The sequence below is a fragment of the Ceratina calcarata genome, unplaced genomic scaffold, assembly GCF_001652005.2.
Source record: "Ceratina calcarata isolate Rehan_Ccalc_2016 unplaced genomic scaffold, ASM165200v1 scaffold115.2, whole genome shotgun sequence".
Lineage (NCBI taxonomy): Eukaryota > Metazoa > Arthropoda > Insecta > Hymenoptera > Apidae > Ceratina > Ceratina calcarata.
In genome coordinates, this window is record NW_017132446.1 from 701,098 (window position 1) to 723,691 (window position 22,594).

Genomic DNA, 22,594 nt, shown 5'->3' on the forward strand with positions numbered 1-22,594 from the left:
ATGCAATTTTTCCGTATGTCCAACAGTTTGGGAGTTATTGGCCAAAAACGAAAATTTGGAAGAAATTGAAGGGGTACCCCTTGGAAAAATCTCGGAAAAATCAAAAATTTTTTTTTTGTTGTTTATTATTAGCAATGTTCTTCCGACGTCTGATTTCTTTTTAAAAAATGCGTTTCTAAAGTGCATAAACTTTTGGGATTGACTGTATAGCCAATACATCCTTAAACATGCATGATAGTCATTGTTCTTATGCATAAAACTTCTAACCTGATTTTAATATATCACAATTCTCTTGTGTTTGGCCTTGCAGTGTCATGAGCACATTAATAATGCAAATACTTTTATAACGAATTATAAGCAGAAGATATAAAATATTCTGTATGTACTTATAGATGTCCTGTAGAAGATATCAATGCATTCGTGACCAGCAGTGAAATAATTTATGGAATAATAAACCTCGGACATGTCGATACTGCATTTAATAGCTCGAGTTAACGTACGTTGTATCTTTTTATAACGCGATAGGTATGAACTAGAATTATTAAACTTCCAGGAACTAGTAAAACGGAATGTTATTGTATCAACGCTTTATCGAATTGAGTAATCATTTTTAGACTTTTATGTATCTCTTTTAGAACAGTTCTGCACACATTCTTCTCGTTCTCTATAACGCGTCCATAAAAACTTTTTGCACATAACAATTCAAATATTTAAACGAAGTAAAATACGTCAAAACACTCGGAAGTTTCAAACAGATATATTTAATTACAGAAGTACTAAAATTTTCAGTACCGATTTAGAAATAACTGAGATGACGTTATTACTCCGTAAAAAGAATCAAATTATTGCGCAGAACGTCGACGATAATAACGTTTTAATATTAACGATGTTCATTAATCTCAAAATTTGAACTATGAAAACCAAATACCACTCGAAGCAATAATTCATCAGATCAATTTTACCTCTAGCATTGGAGTCGTCAATGTTTGATTAGCAAAATCGTGGTTCGTGTTTCCGCAACGCATTTATGACACGATTACTCGATCTCGGATGATACAACTTATCATCGCGCACAACCCCGGCGTACCTATATGACATGGCGGACACGTACACGACGATAACACGGGAGAACGAGAACGGTCGGGGTGGAAAAGGATTCCACCGAAAATCGCATTGTAAGCTCTTTGAGGGTATCCCTCTTTCTGACTCAAGATGCGAAGCGTGAAAGATCGTCGGATAATCTTTTTTCATGGGGCCGTATATCGTTGCGAGTATAACAGGTACTACATATAGCCTGCTACAAAATATGATCACAGCATTGACGCGAAAATTCAGTGGACTCAAGTATCTACATTGAAATCCCTCGACGAGAAAAATTATCGCTTATACGTTCCAACGAAATGATTTTATAGGGGCTGGAAATTGTATCGAAAAATGGATATGTACATTATACGTCTTATCATACATGTGCATACATCTTACATTCGTAGTATAATTACATTAAGAATGCATACTTCATATAATTAATATGCATACTGTTTTTATTGTTTCAGTGCGGTGGCTTTCCCTGTGTCGAAATTGTGAAACGCAAATCGCCAAGGGTGAGTACTGCAAAATTTTTTCTATTGTCACGTGCATTTTTTAAATAATGAACTGCACCGAACATGACAATATCGGTATAAGTATTTTCGTATTATCGATTCTATTATTTCCCTTCTGTCTTGCGACGCTGGCACGAGGAAAGAAGCTACGTAGGTTGAATTTGTGGGTATTCAGGCGTCTTTCTTATGTGATCAAATTAGTCGAATCCAATTAATAGCGTCTCGATAACGGGATGCGCGCGAAGCTTCGACCCGACTTCATTTGCCCGAACACACGTACAGGCGCGCACGCACACGCAGGGGCCACGCGATCGTAATTAACCGCACATTCGATGCATGTATGCAGAAACCGCGCGTTGTTTGCGAATAGCAATTCGGAACGTACTAGATTGAATGTAACATGGGACGCAGGATAGGTATGTAACATCGCCCTGTATGTTTGCGTCTTACGGGTCTATTACGGAACTCGTAACCCTGCCCGTTTTAGCTGTCCATAGGATCGTTCGATGAACGATTACGCGGCCGAAAATGAGCGAGATTTGCGGAATACTGCAAATGATAGTTTAGCAATGCTGTAATGTGCTATACGCGATGCAAATTACCGAGCACCGGGACGGAATTGGGCTTCGCGCAATTAGGCTAAACGCCTACCGATTTTACGCGAACAATGTCCATTTTATAGTTTTAACTTGGACAGTGTACAAGCTTGGATTCATACTTAATGATCGTGATCAATTTCGGAAGTTCGGACGTTTATTAACAGAGTTAGTTGGACGTCAAAATAACTAGTAATGATAGATTGTAAATAGAGGTAAATTAACTGACATGGTAACAATGTCTAATAATTAAATGCAGGATGAGCTGAACGGTAATTAATATTGATTTCGATTTAACTAACTATTGGAATGTAAATTGAGCCGCACTGCGCTTCAGTCGTATGCTACAAATCATACTTTTCACGTTGCAACACGATCTATTCAATCAAAGTTATACAGTTTTCCATAAATCCAAGTAACCGGAAAAAAACATGAAATATTTTTTAACGAAGCATATAAAACAATGCAGAAATCGAAATACATAAAAATTCGATACATTCACGTTTTTTTTGAATGAAGAACAAAGAACTTGTTTTACAACAGATTGTGTGATTTTTTCTATTACCTTTCGACCATAAAAAGTATTGAAAATCGCGGCGAAACTACCGAAAAATCGGCAGGTCATAAATGTATACGAGATTGGATAAGGCAAGCCGAAGCCAAAAATTGCGAATGAGTAAAATTCGAAACAATGTGCGGCACGCGAGTACGAGCATGCACAACATCGATGCATGTACTTACATACGGCTGCACCGCGTCAGATGCATCGCGCATTGGCTGAAATAAACGATACGTCGCGTCGTTTCATTCCCTACCGTGTCGTTGTGATTTGCTCCGCAGCAAAGCAATAATATTATACGTCCTCACTCGTCTGTTCCCTGCCTAACACCAAACTGCTGCCACTCATTACAACGAGGAACTGTTTGAACCAGTCCTCCTACCTGGAATTTCAGGACTCTGAAAATTGAATCCCCGTATTTAAATCCGAGCTTCTGTAAATTTCCTCCGAAAGACGCAGTACGTTTTCACTAAATATAAAACATACTATACTTCTTTTTAACAACACTGGCATTGAGAAAATGTCAAATTCGTTTTTTATAATTAAAAGTGGAATTATATATTAGTTAAGTGAGACTAAGAGACATCAGCGGAGTTTATCAAGTTCGTAACGCGCTTGGTAAGGGTTTATCGTACCCATTAACTGTATATAGGTATAGTTCCTAAGCCTAAGTACGGCACAATCAGCCTTAATGATCGCAAGACTGAATACGACATTAATTACACGGTGTTAATGCATTGTGAAATCCGCGATAAAGCTGTATACAACTATTACTCGGGCCACGTAATTGACTGCTACTTCATGGATATAATAACCACACTCGGATGTTCCGGTCTAATAGTCCTTTAATCTATAGAAGATTGCCTTAATGACTCAATTCGTTTGAATAATTAGGAACCGATACTTCCCCTACAGAAGTAATATCAGGTAATTATTATTTGCCCGATGAAAACGTCGATTACGCTGTACATATTCTACCCATACACCCAGTTTATTTCAATAATTGACGATATCGCAGCCCGACGGTATTATCTATCTTCATCTATGCTGAACTAAGCGAAATTTATACCGACGCGTATCATAAATTCCGAGCGAAACGCTCCCCGGACTAAATGAGCTACGCGGGAAGGAGTAACGTCCGGTAAGATCGATCGTTTAGAAAGGATTGCACTCTTTTCGAAGGATTCGTACGGTCGGACCGCATGGAAAGTGGGCCACGAGGACGGTGGCAGGTGAATCGTTAGCAGAAATGAAAACAAATTGCCCGGGTGGGCGGCTTCCGAGAGGCGAAGCCGCCGCGCTCCGGGCAAAAGTGTGATTTGACAAATGGTGTATGATAAAAGCTTGCCGGCGTTCATTAAGGGAAATGGTCCGCGACCGAGTAATGCAACTGCCGATCATAAAACTGATGCATTGTAAACACTTTTAGGCTCGCACGTTGGATTCCGTGTTAAAACTTCACACCTCAATGGCGAGGCGGTGTCCTTTACGACTTTACGCCTTTACGGGTCGAGTACGCTTTTAACCAGGTCAAGATTTTAAATTTGCCTGCGTATTGTGTAAAGATTCAGCTAGAATTTCACAGAAAGTAATCTTTTGCATTTTCCGGCTGCAAAACCTGCTGTTGAAATTGGTTCATGTTTACGGAAGAATGGATCGATATTTTTTTTATTAACGATTGAATTGGATTTATTAATTTTTACCGAGTACATATTTGCAAACGTCGGATGAAAATAAAGATTCTAAACGTTTGTAAATCTGTAGATTTAATCGACCAAAGTGATTTTGAATGTAAAAAAAATTCCAGATCATAAATTGTTGGTTTTATCAAATCGTTGCACATTGCTAGGGCATCTAGAGTTGTTACGAAGATCGAGCCCCTTGATACTCGATACTGCTTTATCGTACTCGACGACATAATCTCCTTGAAGATGTCGAGGATAGTTAGCGAAACTGGGGAAAGAATCTTGACAATTCCGAGGCTTGTTCAACTGGTGCCTTAGAATTTCAAGGAGACTTCGATACGCGCATCGAGTATCTTATCTCGTCGGAAGAAAAGGGAACAAGTGCGCTGTGTACTGTTCTTCGTTTTCGGTTACCCACGTTTACATTGACCTACTTACAATTAGCCGTAGCAGACAGCCACCGTTCAATCGATCTGCCAGCTATTGTATGTATAATGGAACGAGACAAGAATATCAAATTAAGAAAAGAAAGTTTCATCCTGTTTACGTAATCCTTAATTACATTAAAATCGTTTTGAGAATTCGCATCGAATTGCACTCACGAATAGGAAATACAATTTCGATAGGACAATTGGGGTGTATCTTAAAACGTTTCTCTTTCTCCCCCAAACATATTCAGTGTCTCGTGCATGGTAACGGTCGCCGGTAGTATTGCCTGTCGCAAGTATCGACACTGTTAGTTAACCGATATAGCGGAACGACTTTGGAATTCAATTTGCAGACTGGGAGCGCACGAGTTTTTAAATGGCACCATGTACCAAAACGGACACGTAATTTCCGTCGGATCGATTAACAGTACACGACATTTTAAAGCCGGGGGTGGGGCGCAGTTCTAGATTTAATCCATCGATCTATCGCGTAATATTGGTCGTTTTATACAAAGTGAATGAAGACTACCGTGACTGCATTTTATGCCTCTGCTCCAGTCGAACGTTTTTATCGTTACAGAGCACACAATCCCTATTTAATGAACGACATATTAATGATCCTTTGAAACGCAGAAAAATCCGAATGGCCATATACGCTGTGTGAAAATATGTAGGCATCGACTGAGTGAATATACATTTCAGAAATTCGAGAAAGTAGAAAGATTGGTAGAAACGAGTGGTCGATCCGATTTATTAACCCATACAATCATGTATCCATTTAATTAATCTGAACGAACGACAAGTTTCGTCTTTCGATTCAAACTTTAAAACCCAGACTGATTTCACGATGAAATCATTTAATAAAATCCTCTTGTGAACATGAACAATATAAAATGCGCGATTTTATTATTAACGAATGCAGGAAAAGTAATTTTCGTTCCATCCCAGTAAAACTAGCTCGGAAAGTACTTTTCATAAAAAAAAAGAACGAGGACCGCTGGCTCACGTATCACGAAGTATCCATTAAAAGCGCTGAAACTGCGTACACAGAGGATCGAGCTTGCGTTAATACCGAGATCCATATTTATTCGCTTGCATTCGTTTAAATTCGATCTCCTAAACGACGACGCGGAGTTTGGTCAAACATTTTTGGCGGCCATCATTACGAATAAAATTTTTTTCTGTTTACATCTCCCGATGCTACTTCATTCTCTATGTGTGCGTGGTTCATAAAAATAATTGAAAAATGTAACGAGTACCCAATAACATATTGGACGCGAAATTACCAGTTAAATTAAATATCTCTTCACAGTTGATGACGATCGAAGAACCAAAATGAATTTTTAATTTGACCATTTGGTCACACATTATTAATCAGAAATTAATTAAAGAGTATTTGAACAAAATGATGATGTTCAATTTGTGCATATTGTACATATAATCATTTTAACTTCTTATATATAAAAATGTCTGGATACGTACATACCTGTGGTGTAAACAATGAGTACAAACTATTATAAAAGGAATGGTTAGGAAGATAGAGTAGGATACGTGATGTGTTACATTAATTGAACCTCAATTAGTTATTTAAAACTGTAAATACTTTCCTACTTGCAAGTATAGTACGTATCCTAAAATTCATATAAAAAATAAATGATATATTGTGATATGAAATACATTGACTCACCCAAAGACGTGTTGGCTTCCAACAATTGCGAGCATTGAGCACTTGTATAATAATGAGTGTAAACAGCAGCAAGGAGTAACAACACACGCAACGAAAATGAAGGAAATAAGAGGTACTTATTCTCCCTCCTTGTCGACATGTTAGGTCTGTTTAGCACAGAGTTCAATAACGAGGAGTCATTCAAAAACGTAAACGCAGCTGTGTTACAGATAGCAAAAAATTGTTCCCCCAAGTTCTCATGTTATTTAGGCACGTCACCACTCCGTTCCGAAAGTCACCTACGTGGTCATTCGTCCACATTCGTCAAGTAGTGCGTACGGTAAACACACGTGTGTGTCGAGTCTCCGTTCGACCGTGAATTGCGTCGCGTCGCGTAGGTTATGCCGCGACTTTTACGCGTAAAATATTTGCGTGCTTACTTTCGAAACTCGAAATCCGCGAACATCCGTGATTTGTCTTGATTAAGGCACGTCTCTTCCCGAACTGATCTAAATCCCGGTGTTTCGTTCGAGAATCGATTCTCTTCAGAAACAATGTACCACGATAATCTCGTATTGTCGTTAATCGATTTCAATCGCGATTATGTTCACTCTGTTGAGCATCGTGAAGCGTGTGAAAGTGCCGAACTGTTGTAACTAGTTTGTTAAACATATATTCGTTTGTTTTACTTGGATTTCTCCTCGTTTACCTCGTGTTTTGCGTTGGTTCGAATCGGAATAGAAAGAAATACTGGGAGGAACGGAACGAGAATGTGGGAGCAAAAGAAACTCTGGTCTACAACGGGACGCCTATTGTCCAGTAGGGTTTCATTCTGCGAAATTCCAGCGGGGTAAGTCGACTCTTTTTTTAATGCGCTCGGCGCTGTCTCTTTCCGACCAATTAATTTGCGCATAACACGACTTTAACCTTGTACGAGGAAAATGCTCTCGTTTTGTATTTTTCCTACTTGCCCCGGTGTTATACATTTGTCGTTGTTTTTGCGTTCTTTCCAGCATAACGAAATGCTTTTGTACGATGAACAATATGTTGATTCATTACGTTCTACAAAAAGTCTTGAATCATATGCGATAATTCCGTTGCGAAAAGTTCAGTTTAACCCATTTGCATTATGGGAGGACAAAGAATATGACCTGATTTTTCATTGTATCCAATTGCTAGTATTTTTAACACAGAATATTAAATGTATAAGTGAAAGAATAATATTTAAGTATTTCACGAATGGATTTGAACTATTTTCCATTAATTTTCTATTATGGCAGCACGTATCATTTTTGTTTGTTACGATGCTCGTTATTATATTACATAATACATATTTGCATCCATATAATATAGCAATCATGGCTCAAGATTATAGTTCGCGTTGACAACGTTCAGGAAAATCATTCGCAATTACACCTGCAAATGGATTAAATGAATCATGCCTTGTAACATTTTTCGTTAATATTACTAACGGAATTTATTGCTAAAATGAATTACGTTATCACAAATATTAATAAAAAGCGTTATATTAAAATACGAAAAATTGAACTTATGAGAAAAATTTGGAGATCGGTTTCTGGTTTATTAATAACTGTTTATTAATGAAGCAAGAAATATTTAAAATATATACATCTTAAGAGACATAGGCATTCTTTTTTGCTTGTTTTGCCATTTGGTTCTCGAGGTTCAATTACTCGAAGAACCATTAACGGGATGGATAATGGTTCGTTCCTCTACTAATTTGAGTGATCGATACTCGTTCCGCTATCGGATAATTCAGCACCTGGTGATGCGCCGACGTCGCTGGAAGAACTTATCCACGTGTAATGCATACATTCGAAGATTAGGAAGCATGACAGACTTAAATCGTACGCGGGAATGTGTACGTAGGATATCCGCGATTTTCATATTACGAGAAGACAACCGTGGATAGGCTTACAGACATATTATGCGAAGATCTAGTGATTTGCATAAAGCTGGTTCGTGCTGTTGATTCGCTGGGAAGGGAGACGGTGACTGATTGTAGGATAAAAGGAAGGAGACGAGTAGATGTATATGTACCTACGTGCCTTAGTATATAACAGATCAAGGATAGAGAATCGCGAAGAGATGCAGAGAGGCGGAACTGCGGAGAGGATCGATCAGGAACGGAGAGGCGCGTTCGGCTCCACAATCGTTGAAATTTCGCGTGATGGATCTTATCGGAGCGAATGCATAATTTTCAGGTGTAATGCAGTCTTATCGGAACGTTCGGTATATTCGGTATGACAGGCAACCTGGAAAGTATTCGTACTCTCGCTGGTGACGTCTGATTGTTCATCGATTGTCTGCCATGGAATTTAACTCCATTGGGAATTGACTGATATGCAGATTCCACTGTCTATAATGAACTAAACGGTCCTATGCCCATTATCTATCGGTTAATGCATCGCATAACTTCGATTATTTAAGTTTTCTTAATAGAACTTTTGTAAGAAGAGTTCAATGTTAGATTTATTGTTGTCCCTTAGATTCGTTGTTCATATATTTTCGTCAGAAGCCTCGAGAATTCGAGAAATTAATTACACGAAATTTGGAGCACCGTCGACAGTTGGAGACGCCGCAATGTTCTTTGAATCAAATTTCCTTTGAACATGGCACGGTATCTATCTATTGATTTTGTCGAACTATCGCGAAGAGCCCGAGTAGTTGAACAATTGGTTGACGGTTCTATTGTCGCGAGTCTGCCTCCTTAAGATCTCCGTTTCAGTGTCCTTAACCTACCGAGTGGAATGGCCACTCGACTCCTCTCTTTCCTCCCGTCTCTGTTCTCGTCCACCCGTCCTCCTCGTAATTCTGTCTCTGTACTTTTGGAGAATCCTTCTAACTTCCGTTAAGGGAGCCTCCACTTTCAGATTGGACGGAAGTCCACCGCGTTAGATTATACTTGCAGACTTCTCGTGGGATTCTCCAAACTGGAATCCTTTCTGGGTGACGTTAATTGGAAGCTTAATGTGAAAAGGGTTGTAATAGACACAGGAACGAAGGACAGATTCATTTATTTCCTTCGTCTTCGTTGGACGAATTAAGCAGCAAACGTTCAAGCGTCTTGTTATAATCGAGATCTGCGGGTATCCAAAATCCTGGATTGATCCGGATGGAGGATGCAAAGCGGTCTCTATTATTTCATAGATACCTAGCAGCGGGAGCGGCGAAGTAAATCGCTTGCGTTTCATCGACTATATAGAAAACGGGTATGGGCGATTCTCTTCTCCCGACTCTGTCGTCCTTACGCCTCGCCGTCATCCTTTCCTGCCGAGACGGTTGCAATCTACCCCGTCTTCGAGGATCTGAAGATTTCCTCTCGATCTCACGGCGAGATAGAAACGCCGCCTCTCCCTTTCTTTCTCCCTCTTACAGTCGGCGGCAAACGTTTCAGCGCCGTTTCCACTTTACTTCCTCCCTTTCGCTCTCTGACTTTTCGACTCATCCCTGATTTCCTCTATATGCCGGCACCGTCGATACTTCGATCTCGAAAGCGAGGTAGAGAGCTCACGGATGAATATTCCCTCAGTCGCTGAATTCATAACGTTCGTTTATGCACGGGTCAGTAACTCATATCCTTCGACGGCGCCGGATAGACAGACAGTTCTCTTTCCAAGCCGTAGAGATGGTATCCCTTTTTCGGAATTCAATCTAACCGATAATGAAGCACCGCCCTTCACCGCCACGTGCCCCTTCTGTTCGCGACCCACGACCTCTTCAAAGCCCGACTCGCGCACCCTGACCCACTCGAGGCTCAACCTATTTTCGTCTTGGATCCGCTTCGGTGAGTAGAGCCAGGTTAAAGAGGAAGCGAAGGAGGCTGTGGAAAGACGGGAGCTGCATAGGGCGGAGCGCTGTTTGGTAACCCTTTTGCGGCTCGCTACGGAGCCAACTCGAAGACAATGGTGCGAGCAATACCGAGGTGCGCCCGGTGGAAACAGAAGACGAGTTAGATGGTATAAAGCAAACCGTGCCAGCCGAGAGGATTCGGTCCCTCACGCTTTTCACCGTTCTATTCCTTTTTTCCTCAATTTTCTATCTGCTATTTTCTGTCCCCGACGGGTTACCTTGTAAGCCACTTCGCACAGTCTACTATTTGTATGGTTACTTATTCTCGTGTTTCTTCTCCCGGTGGTCTTCGCCATCTTCTTATTTCCAATTTTTAATCTCGTGATTCAAGCTTAAATATATTTATTATTCACACATATATATTTATTATCCTTCATCTCATTTATAAATCTTTTCTCGGTATTTCTGTTTCAAAATATTTGTACCGAATTTAATGTTCGTTTCGCACGTTCTGTGCATCGGAAAAGTGCGTTCCTGTTTCATCTCGCAAATGTGGCACAGCCGTCGCCACGAAATGGTGGTACCGACACTTCGATAATTCCGAAAGATCTTAACGACCAGATCTTGGCTATGTACCGTTGAAAGCGGGAGAGGGAGATATGTTCGATTCGTAGTTGGAAGTTTCCAGTCTCCCATATACCGTGGGAAGTTCGAAGGAACAAGGAAATGCACCTCTTTCGGGAGAAGGACACGTGTATACGTTCCTTCCGGGTGGTGCACTTTTATCAAAGAATTTTTTCTCGAGCCACTTCGCCCGGATACAACTTTATACGGATTACAGGAATCTGAGAATAAAAGGAGGCTAATGTAATGTAGGTATACCTCTGTTTCTCTGTGAAGAATTTACTAGGACATAGAATTATGATTATCAAACTGACGAGATTTTACTTATTATTATCAATGGTGCTTGGCGTTCAAAAGCTTTAGCAAAGTAGCCGTTTATCGAGACAATGAATAAAATAAATACCGTGCAACGTTACATCGGAGCCATTGGAGGGTATTTGTGAAAAAATGGTACTAAAGTAAAGTACTCGTCCTGATCGCGAAACGTATTTTCCAACGAGTTTTCTCCGGTCGAGTGTTTTTCGTACTCTCTAAGGAACCCTGTTCCGACCATAGAAAGGCCTCATTTTACTCGTTCAACTAAGAGAGCATCCATTATTTTTACGCTCGCCGGTATGGTAAGTTTCATTCGCCCGGTTACTTTTCTTCTCGTTTTCCGTCGTGCCGCCAGTTTCTCCAAGTTCGCCGAAGAAACGTCGAACTGCGAGCGAACAACGCGATGCGAGCCTCGTCTGTAAGCCATCGCCGCTGCCCCCGCCAGGAAACTTTCAATTACGCTCACGTAACGTGTCAGTCTATCCCGATACCTTTCCCATCTAGAATTGAACCTTCTAAACTCCTATTCCCGGTGGATCAAAGTACATCTGATTACTGTAATGGAGTCGTGTTTCAAAGCTGTTCCAGTGCTCCTCGAATACTTAGAACTACACACTCATCTAACAAAATGTTTCGACTTCACTCTCGAACAGTTTCCTTACGGACTCAATAAATATTATTCAAACCATAGTTCGTTCGGCTTATTAAAATCTAAAATAAACCAGTCATCAGCGCAGTGTCTGGCTTAATTAAGTTGATCGATACCGATGCTCACGAGTTGTCGACGGGAAGAAAAGAATGGAACGCGTACGTGGTCCTTATTCGAATATTCACTGCGATACTCGCACGGTAATTGGTGAAAAATTCCGCTGGTTGGTACTGTTTGACAACCGCGAAATTGAGTTGCCTCGGACGGTGGAAAAAAAAAATGGGCGGGATGGGCAAAGAAGGGGTTGAATAGACGCGGTCGGATCGAGAGGGACAGGCGGCATGGCGCGACGTTCGCATTAATTTATACCAGAGAAACTTTGACGTGAACGAATGGGTACCGCGATCGTATAACCCGCGCGAACCGCACTCCGGTTCGGTGTCGATGAAATTAATTGAAAACTTGTTTATTTATTGGTGACTCCGAGCCACCGCGTCATCCGGGCGGCCTGGAAGTTTTTGGCGAACGTCGGCGAATCGGCCGATACGGTGCCGCGCGGGCCGGAGGTAATTGGGAATAGGATTTGGAGCACGAAAATAATTGGTTTCCGGTTTCTGGTGTATATGCAGTTATGCCGTTTAACCTAGACCACTGGCCCTCGCCCTCTTCTACTCTTATCGCTTACCCGAATCGTTTCTATGATATATTTTCTTCTCGAGTTTTATCTTCACGTCAAACTGAATGGCATTTTCGGAAAATATTCCAGTTTATTATTCGATTCATTTCGTCTTCATTTATTTTCGAACGTAGAAGTTCGTTACGCGTGATAATTAGCATAATAGCGTGAACGACAGTATAAAAGTCGAATTAAGAATTTACATATCACGTATCGGTTTTACGACACTCGGTAAACTCATTCGATTCGCTACTGCAACAGATCGGTCGTTAAAGTCGGTCGACTTCGGCTATGAAACAAGATCCCAGTCTTCATGACTATAAAAGTATCTCGTAATAATCCATGTGCCACGAGAATTGGAAAATTACGGTAGATATGAATTAGAATGGAAACACCGATAAATGTTAAAAGTACTGATAGACAAATGAAAATTCCTTCCGACGTGTCAGGAAATTGCAATTGCCCGAACGCGCAACCAATTCAACTGGCCGACCACGGATTTCGTCACTTGAAAGTCTCGGAAATCCTTTGCAGACACCCGGGTTTCAAAGAAGAGACCAGTTAACCAGGTCGGAATCCGACTTTCGCGCAAGCTTGACGGGTGAGTTCCAATAAAAAAGCTTCGCGTTCGATGGTCTTGTACGCGGACTGTTTGATAGGATATTGGAAACTGAAATTACCGGTCCGGACGGTCTAAAGTTCTACCATACTCCTCGGATAGAGCGATCGGATTAGTGCTAAATAAATGTGATTAGAGTTTGATACGTTCTCGTGTCGCGTCGCATATTTCTAATCATTCTTCCATGAATTTGTCCACGACCTTGATGCGGGATGTGAATTAACTAATGGAAATTTGAAACTAATAACCGCGTTTCATCGCGGAAATTATTCATCGCAGGCGAAATTGAAATTTTCAAAATGCATGCTCGCCACTGTTGAGTTTAATAGAAATTCCGCAAAATTTCACCAATTATGCGTAACCGGAAAAGAATAATGTATTTATAACAGTATAATAATATTAGAAAGTAGAGTACAAAAGCACATGAAACGTGAATCGTGTAAGACAGTTAATTTTAAAATCTGTCAATACCTCTCATAATCACCATATATGGAATTCCTTGATAACGAGCGGTTGACACAGTTTCTTTTTCGCAGAAAATATATGTAGGTAACTTTATTTTTGAGCCAATCTCGATGTTCCAACGGGTAAATGTCGATACCTTTACATTCACGGACTGTCGATGACAGGTTGAATAAATGGAAATTTCCAATTACTATGATTCTATGTAGGGTTGATGTAATAACAGAAGATTTGAACGGCGATGCTCGAATAATAGGATGATTTAATCCGGAGGTGGTGGTCCATCCGCTGGTTTGACCAACGGTTTTATTGGATCAGGCAGCTTAATACAACTGCAGTCACTGCTTGTATTGATAATTGAAATACAGATGTTAGATTTTAGTGGGAAGATCAAAAAGGAAAAATGATCGGTCTTTTTCCATTAAATCGTACCGATCAGCTTTTAATGAACAAAAGTGCAATGAAGACTCTCTAGTAATCTATCTATTTATAGGGAACAGAAGCGAATGATGTTGATTCATCTCGAGCGTTGAATTAATCAACGCTAATATGATTAAGAACGTTGATATATTTTCCATTGTTCGTAATCTGTTATCGTAGCGGAAGAAGGGTGTAGGGATTATCCCGTACACGGACGAAACGTATCGCCTACAGAATGCAATATCGATATTGTCAGGCACAGATACAGAGCGGTCGGGGATATTGATATTCGTCGAGTCGAAGCTGCTCGCCTATATTGGCTATCGCGCGTTCTACCCTAGATTCTTCTTCTCTTCCGGCTTCCGCACAGTTTTGACTTTTTATTTGGCAATAAGAAAGTTTTGACAAGAATCTGTATGGAATAAGTTTCGTGAAGAAATTGTGGAAGTTGCTCGGCGCTATGGGCCCCGGTCTTTCCCGTGTCCTTTTGTATCTACTCCCAGCCCCTCGTTCTATCTCACGCACCTCTCGATCCCCCTTTATGGACACTCGCTCATTCTCAATACTAATCCTATCTAAATTTGAAAGCCGACAAACTTAGATTGGCCCCCTGATTTTTTTCTATAAAGAAAAGGAAAAAGGGAGAAGTTGCGAGTTTCGTGAGTGTAGAACTAGTTCTCTGATTGACGACTTTAGGAATTCTCCTCTGGTTGAAGTTAAGATATTTTTCAGAGCACTCGTTTTTCAATTCAAATCCTCTACTTTTATCATAATTCATTGATATATCACAGATTCTGTTCTATCTCAGAAATATTTTACTTGAATATTTAGAATCTGTTTCTGAAATATAACATTTATTTCTACAACTCTGACACGTCTCAGATAAACTCGAATCTACAGACTTGGACCATATTTTCTTTCTATCTCGACAGAATTGCTTGTATGATGTCCGAGACATGACTGGAACTTGAAATTCCATGACATTCCTCGTTGGTCCGTGAGACGATGAATTTTTGTCTACATACATATCCAACCCCGGTCTTTTATTGGACAGCCGTGGAAATCGTCGGACAGTTACACGACGCGGGTGTCCGGACCTGGTTGTACACCGGTTTCGGCACACGTAATTGCGTGTCGCCAGCTGTCAGGTCGTGGCCACGCACGCAATCAGCTATGAACCGTAAACAACAGAACGTGCCACTTTTTCCTGTCCCGCGCGTTCATCCATATTTATGAAATTTCCAAAATTTTAGCTGCTCCTCGCTCGAATTAAATGCTTCCCTGTCGAATAATTTGACAATCCTGTTATAAAACCTCAAAATTAATGACCAAATTTTTATTCAAATATTTATCCTGAGAAATACTTCGTCAACTGATTAGAATATAGCGATTGAGTTTTATTAGTTCGTCATAAAAAATTTTGCATACGCTCCTTGTGTTTAACAATTAAGAAATTTTCTGGGGAACTTGGTTCGTGTCGTCTGTTAAAATTGCTCAACCACGCGTCGCGGTATCAGGTATAAATTGAATTTGTTTCGGTATCTTTGATACCGTGTAACCGCGCGAATGTATCATGTATGCGCCTGACCCAGCGTTTATATACCATTTTGCGGTCGTGTACAGCTGTCTGCGGGCCGCAACAAGGGGGTGGAACAAATGCAGACGCGAAGGAAACTGGGCGTGAAACAGACTTTGATGTAGAAAGGAAGGATTTTGCGGTCGAGGTGGATGGAGCGTGAATAATCGTTACCCCTCTCCCTGTGGCCGTTTAGAAAGAAAACTCTGAAAAAGGAAAAGGGAGAGAGAGAGAAGGGGGCGGTTTATCTATACAAAGACACGTTGCGAGTGTGCATCGACACTTTTGTGCTGGGGAAACTCTTCGGTGTGCGGTTGTTTACCATTCGAAGAGCGACACCGACGAGTTAAGTGAAGGCTTTCGAATGCACAACTCAAAAGACGTTAACGACCGGAAAATTAATAGGAAAAACCATGTTTACTGATTAATTTCTATTCTTTTGAATTGTCTCGTCATGTTATTTCCGCAAAAGTCTGGAGCTGTACGAACGTTGAAACAGTTTTTTCAGATTACATGTATTCGAGTTACATAGAACTATATAGTGTGTATAAAAACTTTAATTAAACGTGCTGCGCTGAAACCAAAATTTCATTTTCGTATGTTGCGTATACAGAGAAAGAAAAAAAAGATGCGGAGAGCATTTAAGGATGTGTGTGTATAGGCTATACATATACTTAAACAATGCTGGCATGTTGAATTTGTTATCATAGATTCCTATTNAAATTATAGTGATTTCAAATTTTTTATAGGTAGTAGTATCACCTACAACTTTTACTTGAAGCATTTTTCAATATTTTGACAAAAAAAAAATTTTCGATTTTTCCGAGATTTTTCCAAGGGGTACCCCTTCAGATTTCGCGAAATTTTCGTTTTTTGTGAATAACTTCTAAACCGTTGGTTCTATGGGAAAATTGCATCAGACCTTTTTTGTAGAGGACGATGAGATCTACAATTTCCATGTAAAAAGTTTTCGCTAGCATTAATAGTTCACGAGTTATTTAGGAAAAACTGTTTTTTCGTTTTTCGTTAATAACTCGTAAACTATTAATGCTAGCGAAAACTTTTTATACAGAAATTGTAGATCTCGTCGTCCTCTACAAGAAAGGTCCTATGCAATTTTCCCGTATCTCTAAGGGTTTAGGAGTTATAGAGGAAAAACGAAATTTTTTTCCAAAAGTTCGCCGTTTCGACGCTGGGATGGTCGGATTTTGTCAACATCAATAAAATGTCAAATAATCATATGTAACTCATTAAATATCGAAATTAGAAGAAGAATGCACTATTTTTAATTGTAGTAAATGCGTTTTTCTAAGGTACATCAACTTTTGGGATTGACTGTATATGTAGCCAATACATCCTTAAGTCTAAACGAAGAAGTAAGGTGGAGTGCGACGGTGCATGTATGCCCGATTCACGATCAAATTGTGCTGTGGGCGAGTGGGTGTCCTCTTTAGAAATCACGTGTATGAGCCATTCGGTGTATTTGCCCACTGGTTGACATATTGAAAGAAACCTCGGGGAAGTAGGAGAGGACGATAGTGAATAGGAGGAACAAGGTATGGGCAACGCAAACGAGGGGGAAGTTCCGTGATACCGTTAAACGTCGCGCCGCGCCCCATAAATTCCTTTAATTAAAACTTCATATCGTGCATCTGCATAAAGAGTGAAGAACCTCCGTCACAACCGTCGGCTCTCGCGCTCATTCATATTTACATTCTGTAGCGCGAGCGAACGCGAAAGCAGTGCGCAATGCAGCTACGTGCCGGAATGGAATATCCGCGGTTGATGCCGCTGAGTGGCCATTATTTTTTGTATTCCACCAAACGGTATAACTGATTATGCTCGAGTGGATAACTTAGTTCGCCTTTGCGGCTAAAGCTGGTTCAACGCTGAGTACCTTTCAATCAAATTTCTTCTACGAATTCCTCAGGGATTTCTCTTTCGCTCGTGCGTTATCGTATTTATCGAAATGATAAAATAAAACTAATGACAGTGTCCGAAAAACGAAGAGCAGTGTGTATTTTAAACATGCGTTTAATTAATGGCGAGGAGTTTTATTTAATTAAAAGTTTTCTTCTTCAGTAATTACTCTGTCGAGCCCGCGGACGTGTTTTTTCATTAATGACAAAAAAGCTTTCACGTTCAATAATTCAAGCACAATTTACATATACTCGTTTCGATTTGTACTTTTATTTCATATCATCGACTCTGAGTTTAATTTATTCTGACATGTAATAAATCAAATATGTCGTCACGTGTTTTACTCTACGTTAGAGACGTAATATTGAAGATGTGGTTAATGAATAATCGAGGACGGGCTACGAGATCTCGCGGAGGACTCTCGGTTAGAATTTACCGCCGGTCTTACGGAATCCAGTGGACCTAAATTCGGCTAACGTTAATGCACGAAACATAACTGATGTGCCAATAGGGAAACGGGCCAGCCGCTCGATCATACAGTACTAACTACTGCCGGCGGGTCCGCTGCGAGTGCACAATTTGCATGTGGAGTACGAATGGAGTTTGGCGGATGAGTGTACGGCCAGTCGTGCATCTGCATACGATTATGCAGCTACGTGTTGCCCTAACTGTCGACAACCTCGGCGAAGGAGTGTACATAGGTGGCCGGTCGTACCATATTATATGTATTCGCACCGAAGCACTCTTGAAACGCGGCAGAAAATCTTGCGTTCATTTATTTATAAAACAATCCCAGACAGTTTTCCAAAAAGGGGTAAATAGTATAATTTCGCTTTAGTGCTGGACAGTTTTTTTTTTTATATTAACGAGGAAGGTCTGATGAGTTGCAGTTTTAGTAATTGCCATCTGACGGTGAATATTTTTTTGGAGAATCCTGATTCTAGATTTCGGTCTCCATTTATTGATCGGTGACGACTCTTCTCGTGGCGCATTTAAAAGTTTCGGCGTGGTAGCGCGCGCGGTCTCTCTCTCTCTCTGATGGAGAATTTATTATTTCCGTGGAATGGCGCGGCGTATCCTAGGTAGAGTTATTTAGAATGCACAAAAGTGTCGAGTGCTTGACACAGACAGCCTGGGTTGGCGGAGAGTGACTCGAAATGCGGTAGTAGCGCTGCCTAGATTTTACAAGGGCGCCAGAGGAAAGTAGGAAAGGGGATGCTTCAGCGGCCTGTGTCCTCGTTACGTGTAGTGCCACGAATTCATGGAGGAAGGTTCCCAACCGTTTCTTAATGTCTACTACAAACATTTCTTGTATGCATCGTTACTTGAAGGAACCATACTAGATGGTACATGTGCTCTATGCATTTTTGAGGTCAGTTGAAGGAATTTTTTAAATGAAGGAGACGTTTGAAACATCTTTTTAATTGAAGCTGAAAGAAAGTCATACCAAATATGCTTTAAACTTGTGATCCTATGTATTTGCTAATTGTCTGCTAAAAGAGCTTCATGTTGATGTGATGTGCTCGCGTTAATATTAAAAATAATCACACATGTATGCTCGAAATTGCATGTTATTTGCATGTTATTCGCTATTAAGGGAGTGTCTCATATTTGAAAAATTATTAAGAGGTTGTCAATTGTTTGAAAATAATTATTTCTTGTAAATCTCCTCCTTATTCTCTCTTACGTTTCGAGAGATTCTCAAGTCAAACTGATTATAAACTCTGCATTTTTGTTTTATTTTCTTAATATTATGCAAAGTTCATTTTGCGGACAACTATGATCTATCGTTTTGTTTCGTTCTAAGCAGCATGTCCCGTTGATTTTTTGTGGCGAATACGAACACCGTGTCTTTCCTTCTGACCGTATATCATACACAAAGGCAGTAACAGGTGAGGCGCTACAGTCCCCTGTGTAACTGGCGAAATTCCAGCTGCTTTTTACGTTCAATGCATCCCACTGCCAAAAATGATTACACGGCTAGACGGTGGCCGTGCCAAGAAATAGTTGCCGACGCCCTTCGACGTTCGATATTCACGCTATAGCTCGAAACAATTCCCCGGTCATTAATACCGCATATTATATACCGCAATATTACTCCCAGCTAGACGAACGATTCATAACGTATAAGTAAAGATGAAATGTGAATTTCAAACTGGAATCGGAAAAGTTGACCTTTCGCTTTAAGCTTTAGACATTTAAAGTTCAGATGTGAACATTGAAACTTCTCGATTCACATTTTCCTTTTCCGTTACACCTCGGAACAATGACGTACTCGTATGACAGAGAGAGGAGCCGGGAGTGGAAAGAGCATGAACAATCGGTTACCAAATGGCGTCGCGTCGCGTCGCATCACCGCGATGAACGAGCCGAGGTGGAAGAAGCACGGATACGGGTTCGGTTGATAAGAGGGTGATGCGGGGTTAATCGCCGCGTTCACGCTCACCGGATATCAAAGCCGTCCCCCGCAACCCGCCGGGTTACGTCACAGCTCGGGGGGATGCTGCGGCTCGCTTTGAAACTATCCATGCACGTGCAGGGTGATCTAGAAAAGCCGCCGAGAAGGGTGTCGTTAAAGGATAGCTACGGTGAAAGCGCGACATCGGGTAGTTGCATCACCGACGACACGGAATTATAACCTGATGGATAGGATTACCGCGGCCGGATATGTTTAGGCATTTTGACAAACGTGTTCTCCCTGTCGGACAGATATGGGTTGTACATCATCCTTGCACCGACGCTGTCTGCGTCGAAATGATTTCTTTTCGCGTGTTACATTCAAATATTTTAGGCTTATCAGCTTTGATTAATGATTATTAATCAATAAGCAATTAGTTTAAACTGTTTTCAGATAATAGTAATGAAATGACGAGAAGTTTACGATTCTCAATCTCATATTTTATATATTCTACGTAAACGTATTACGTGATTATGTTCAATTTTTTTCTGGATGGACATTTTATTGAAAAATGTTCTGACGATAAAAATGTTTCGCGAGGCAGTGATTCGAGACATTCTATTTACTCCGTTAACCAATTCGCCAAGAAATTGTAGCCACGAATGGTCATCACAGGTAGACGATCGATATCTCAGACCGTGTCCACGAGAAACTAATCGGCATAGTTGGAAAGCCGGTGGTTATCCTGGGAATCCTACAGGATCGTGCTTCTGCGGTTACATCTAACGATCCCTCTCCATGCCCAATGTCATCCGTACGACCGGTCCACTGTTTAATGTCCTGTATTGCTTAGCAGTTTGATTTACAGCCAGACGATTCATACATATGTACATAAGATTCGTGGTTGAAATAAGAGTTCTTTTAAAAGTGATTCTGTAGAGATTTATTAAAATTTATAGTCCCTTAAATTATTCAGACTCGAAGTAACGTTTATATTTTTAAAGACGTATCACTATAACGTTCGCAATTTCGTTGCAAAATGTCGAACGTGGAATGCGAAATGTGGAATGCAATCAGGCTTGCCGCTTTACCCCGATGAGAGGCAGGTATTATTTTGCGGCGGGTTCGTCGTCGTGGCATTGTACGAAAATCGAGCAACGCTATCGCTTTTTCCTTCTTCTGTGACCGAAATTTCACTTCACTCGTCGCGCCGGTATCAAGTTCTTTTTTCGCGCTTCGCGTTTGCTTCGTGAAGCATCAATGGATCCGATCAACGATCCTCCTCGACGCGTTATTGCGAATAATGGCTCGTCAATTTCATCCAAAAACGCTCTCCCTTTCCTGTACTGCACTCGACGATAGTTTTCGAAGTATCGCTACTCGATTACCCTCAACTCGTTTCAATTTTCAAGAATTCACTCAATGAATAAAATCGATCAATATCGTCTGAAATACTTTGTTGGAGAAAAAATGAATTAGAGAACTATTGTTACTACATAAAATTCAGAAAAGTGTTCGATAGGTTCATCGGAAAATTTTTCCGTACTTAATTAAATTGCCTTGTTGGGAAAAAGCTCGAATACAGGATCTCTTTGAACGTTAAATTCAATTTTGTCGCGGTTCCTTTGTCCCCCGGTGGACCCTTAAATTTCACTTGATTGACCGTCGTCATCGGTGGTTAAACGATGATGCACCTCGGGATCCAGGCCGCGACCCAGTTTAGAAAAAAAAAATATCGCCGAGTTACACGAGTCAGTTGCGTTCGTGTGCAACAGCCTACAAAATGATACATCGTCGGGCGTGCTGGCTCGTTTTAATCAGCCCCGTCGCTCTGGCATATCACGAGAAGCCGGTGCATCCGAGCGTTCCGAACATTTTGTGTATCACGATCTTCCTCCCTCTTCCTCGGGTGGGCGCGTTCGCGTAGAAAAACGATAGAACGGCACGAGGAGCACGCTCCTCCGCGCGTATTTCTGTAACTAACCCCTCTCCTTTCTCCGGGCACGTCTGACCTTCCTGTATATTCAGCCAGCACGCCGTTTCTCCGGCCCCTTTTCCTCACAAAGGAGTCGTGGCGGCGCGGTAGCGGCGGCGGTTCGAAGGCTACCACGGAATATGGGTCGATTTTAAGATTCTAACCTATATTTACATCGCACAAACGAACAAACTAACCAACCCTCCGATCCCCCGAGACAGAGAGACGGTGGTGCTGGCGTTGCAACGATAGGGGATACAAGAGAAACGGTTGGTTACTCGCTGGTGGTGGATATGCGGCAAAGGTAAAGGTCATGCGGAACCGTGCGCTATCGACTGCTTTTATACGTGAAAGCACTTTCATCGGTCCCATTCTCTCTTTCCCCTTGTGCTTCTCTCTATGTTCGGTTCCGCCAACCCTTCTCGTTTCGCCCGTCTTTCTTTTACTCGTTTGGCCCGCAGTGCCGCTTGTTATTTCGAAACTATAAACGATGCCGGTTATCGCCGCTGCTGATTGTTGTGCACGGCCAGATGCTTTGTTACATGTTCGCGCTTAATGCGTCTCTCTCTCTCCCGGGATTACGTTTCTTTTCCTTTCGCCTTTGAAACGGCC

The 22,594-nt window shown here is 41.1% G+C and overlaps 1 protein-coding gene across 1 annotated transcript in view; it reads left to right on the plus strand.

The window, feature by feature from the left end:
• Positions 1-22,594, plus strand: part of Nrx-1 (neurexin 1) — a 214,821-nt gene that overhangs the window by 16,532 nt on the left and 175,695 nt on the right. The window contains exon 2 of the mRNA XM_026812360.1: positions 1,554-1,601. Within this exon, the coding sequence (XP_026668161.1) occupies positions 1,554-1,601 (48 nt within the window). The remainder of the gene's footprint in view (positions 1-1,553; positions 1,602-22,594) is intronic.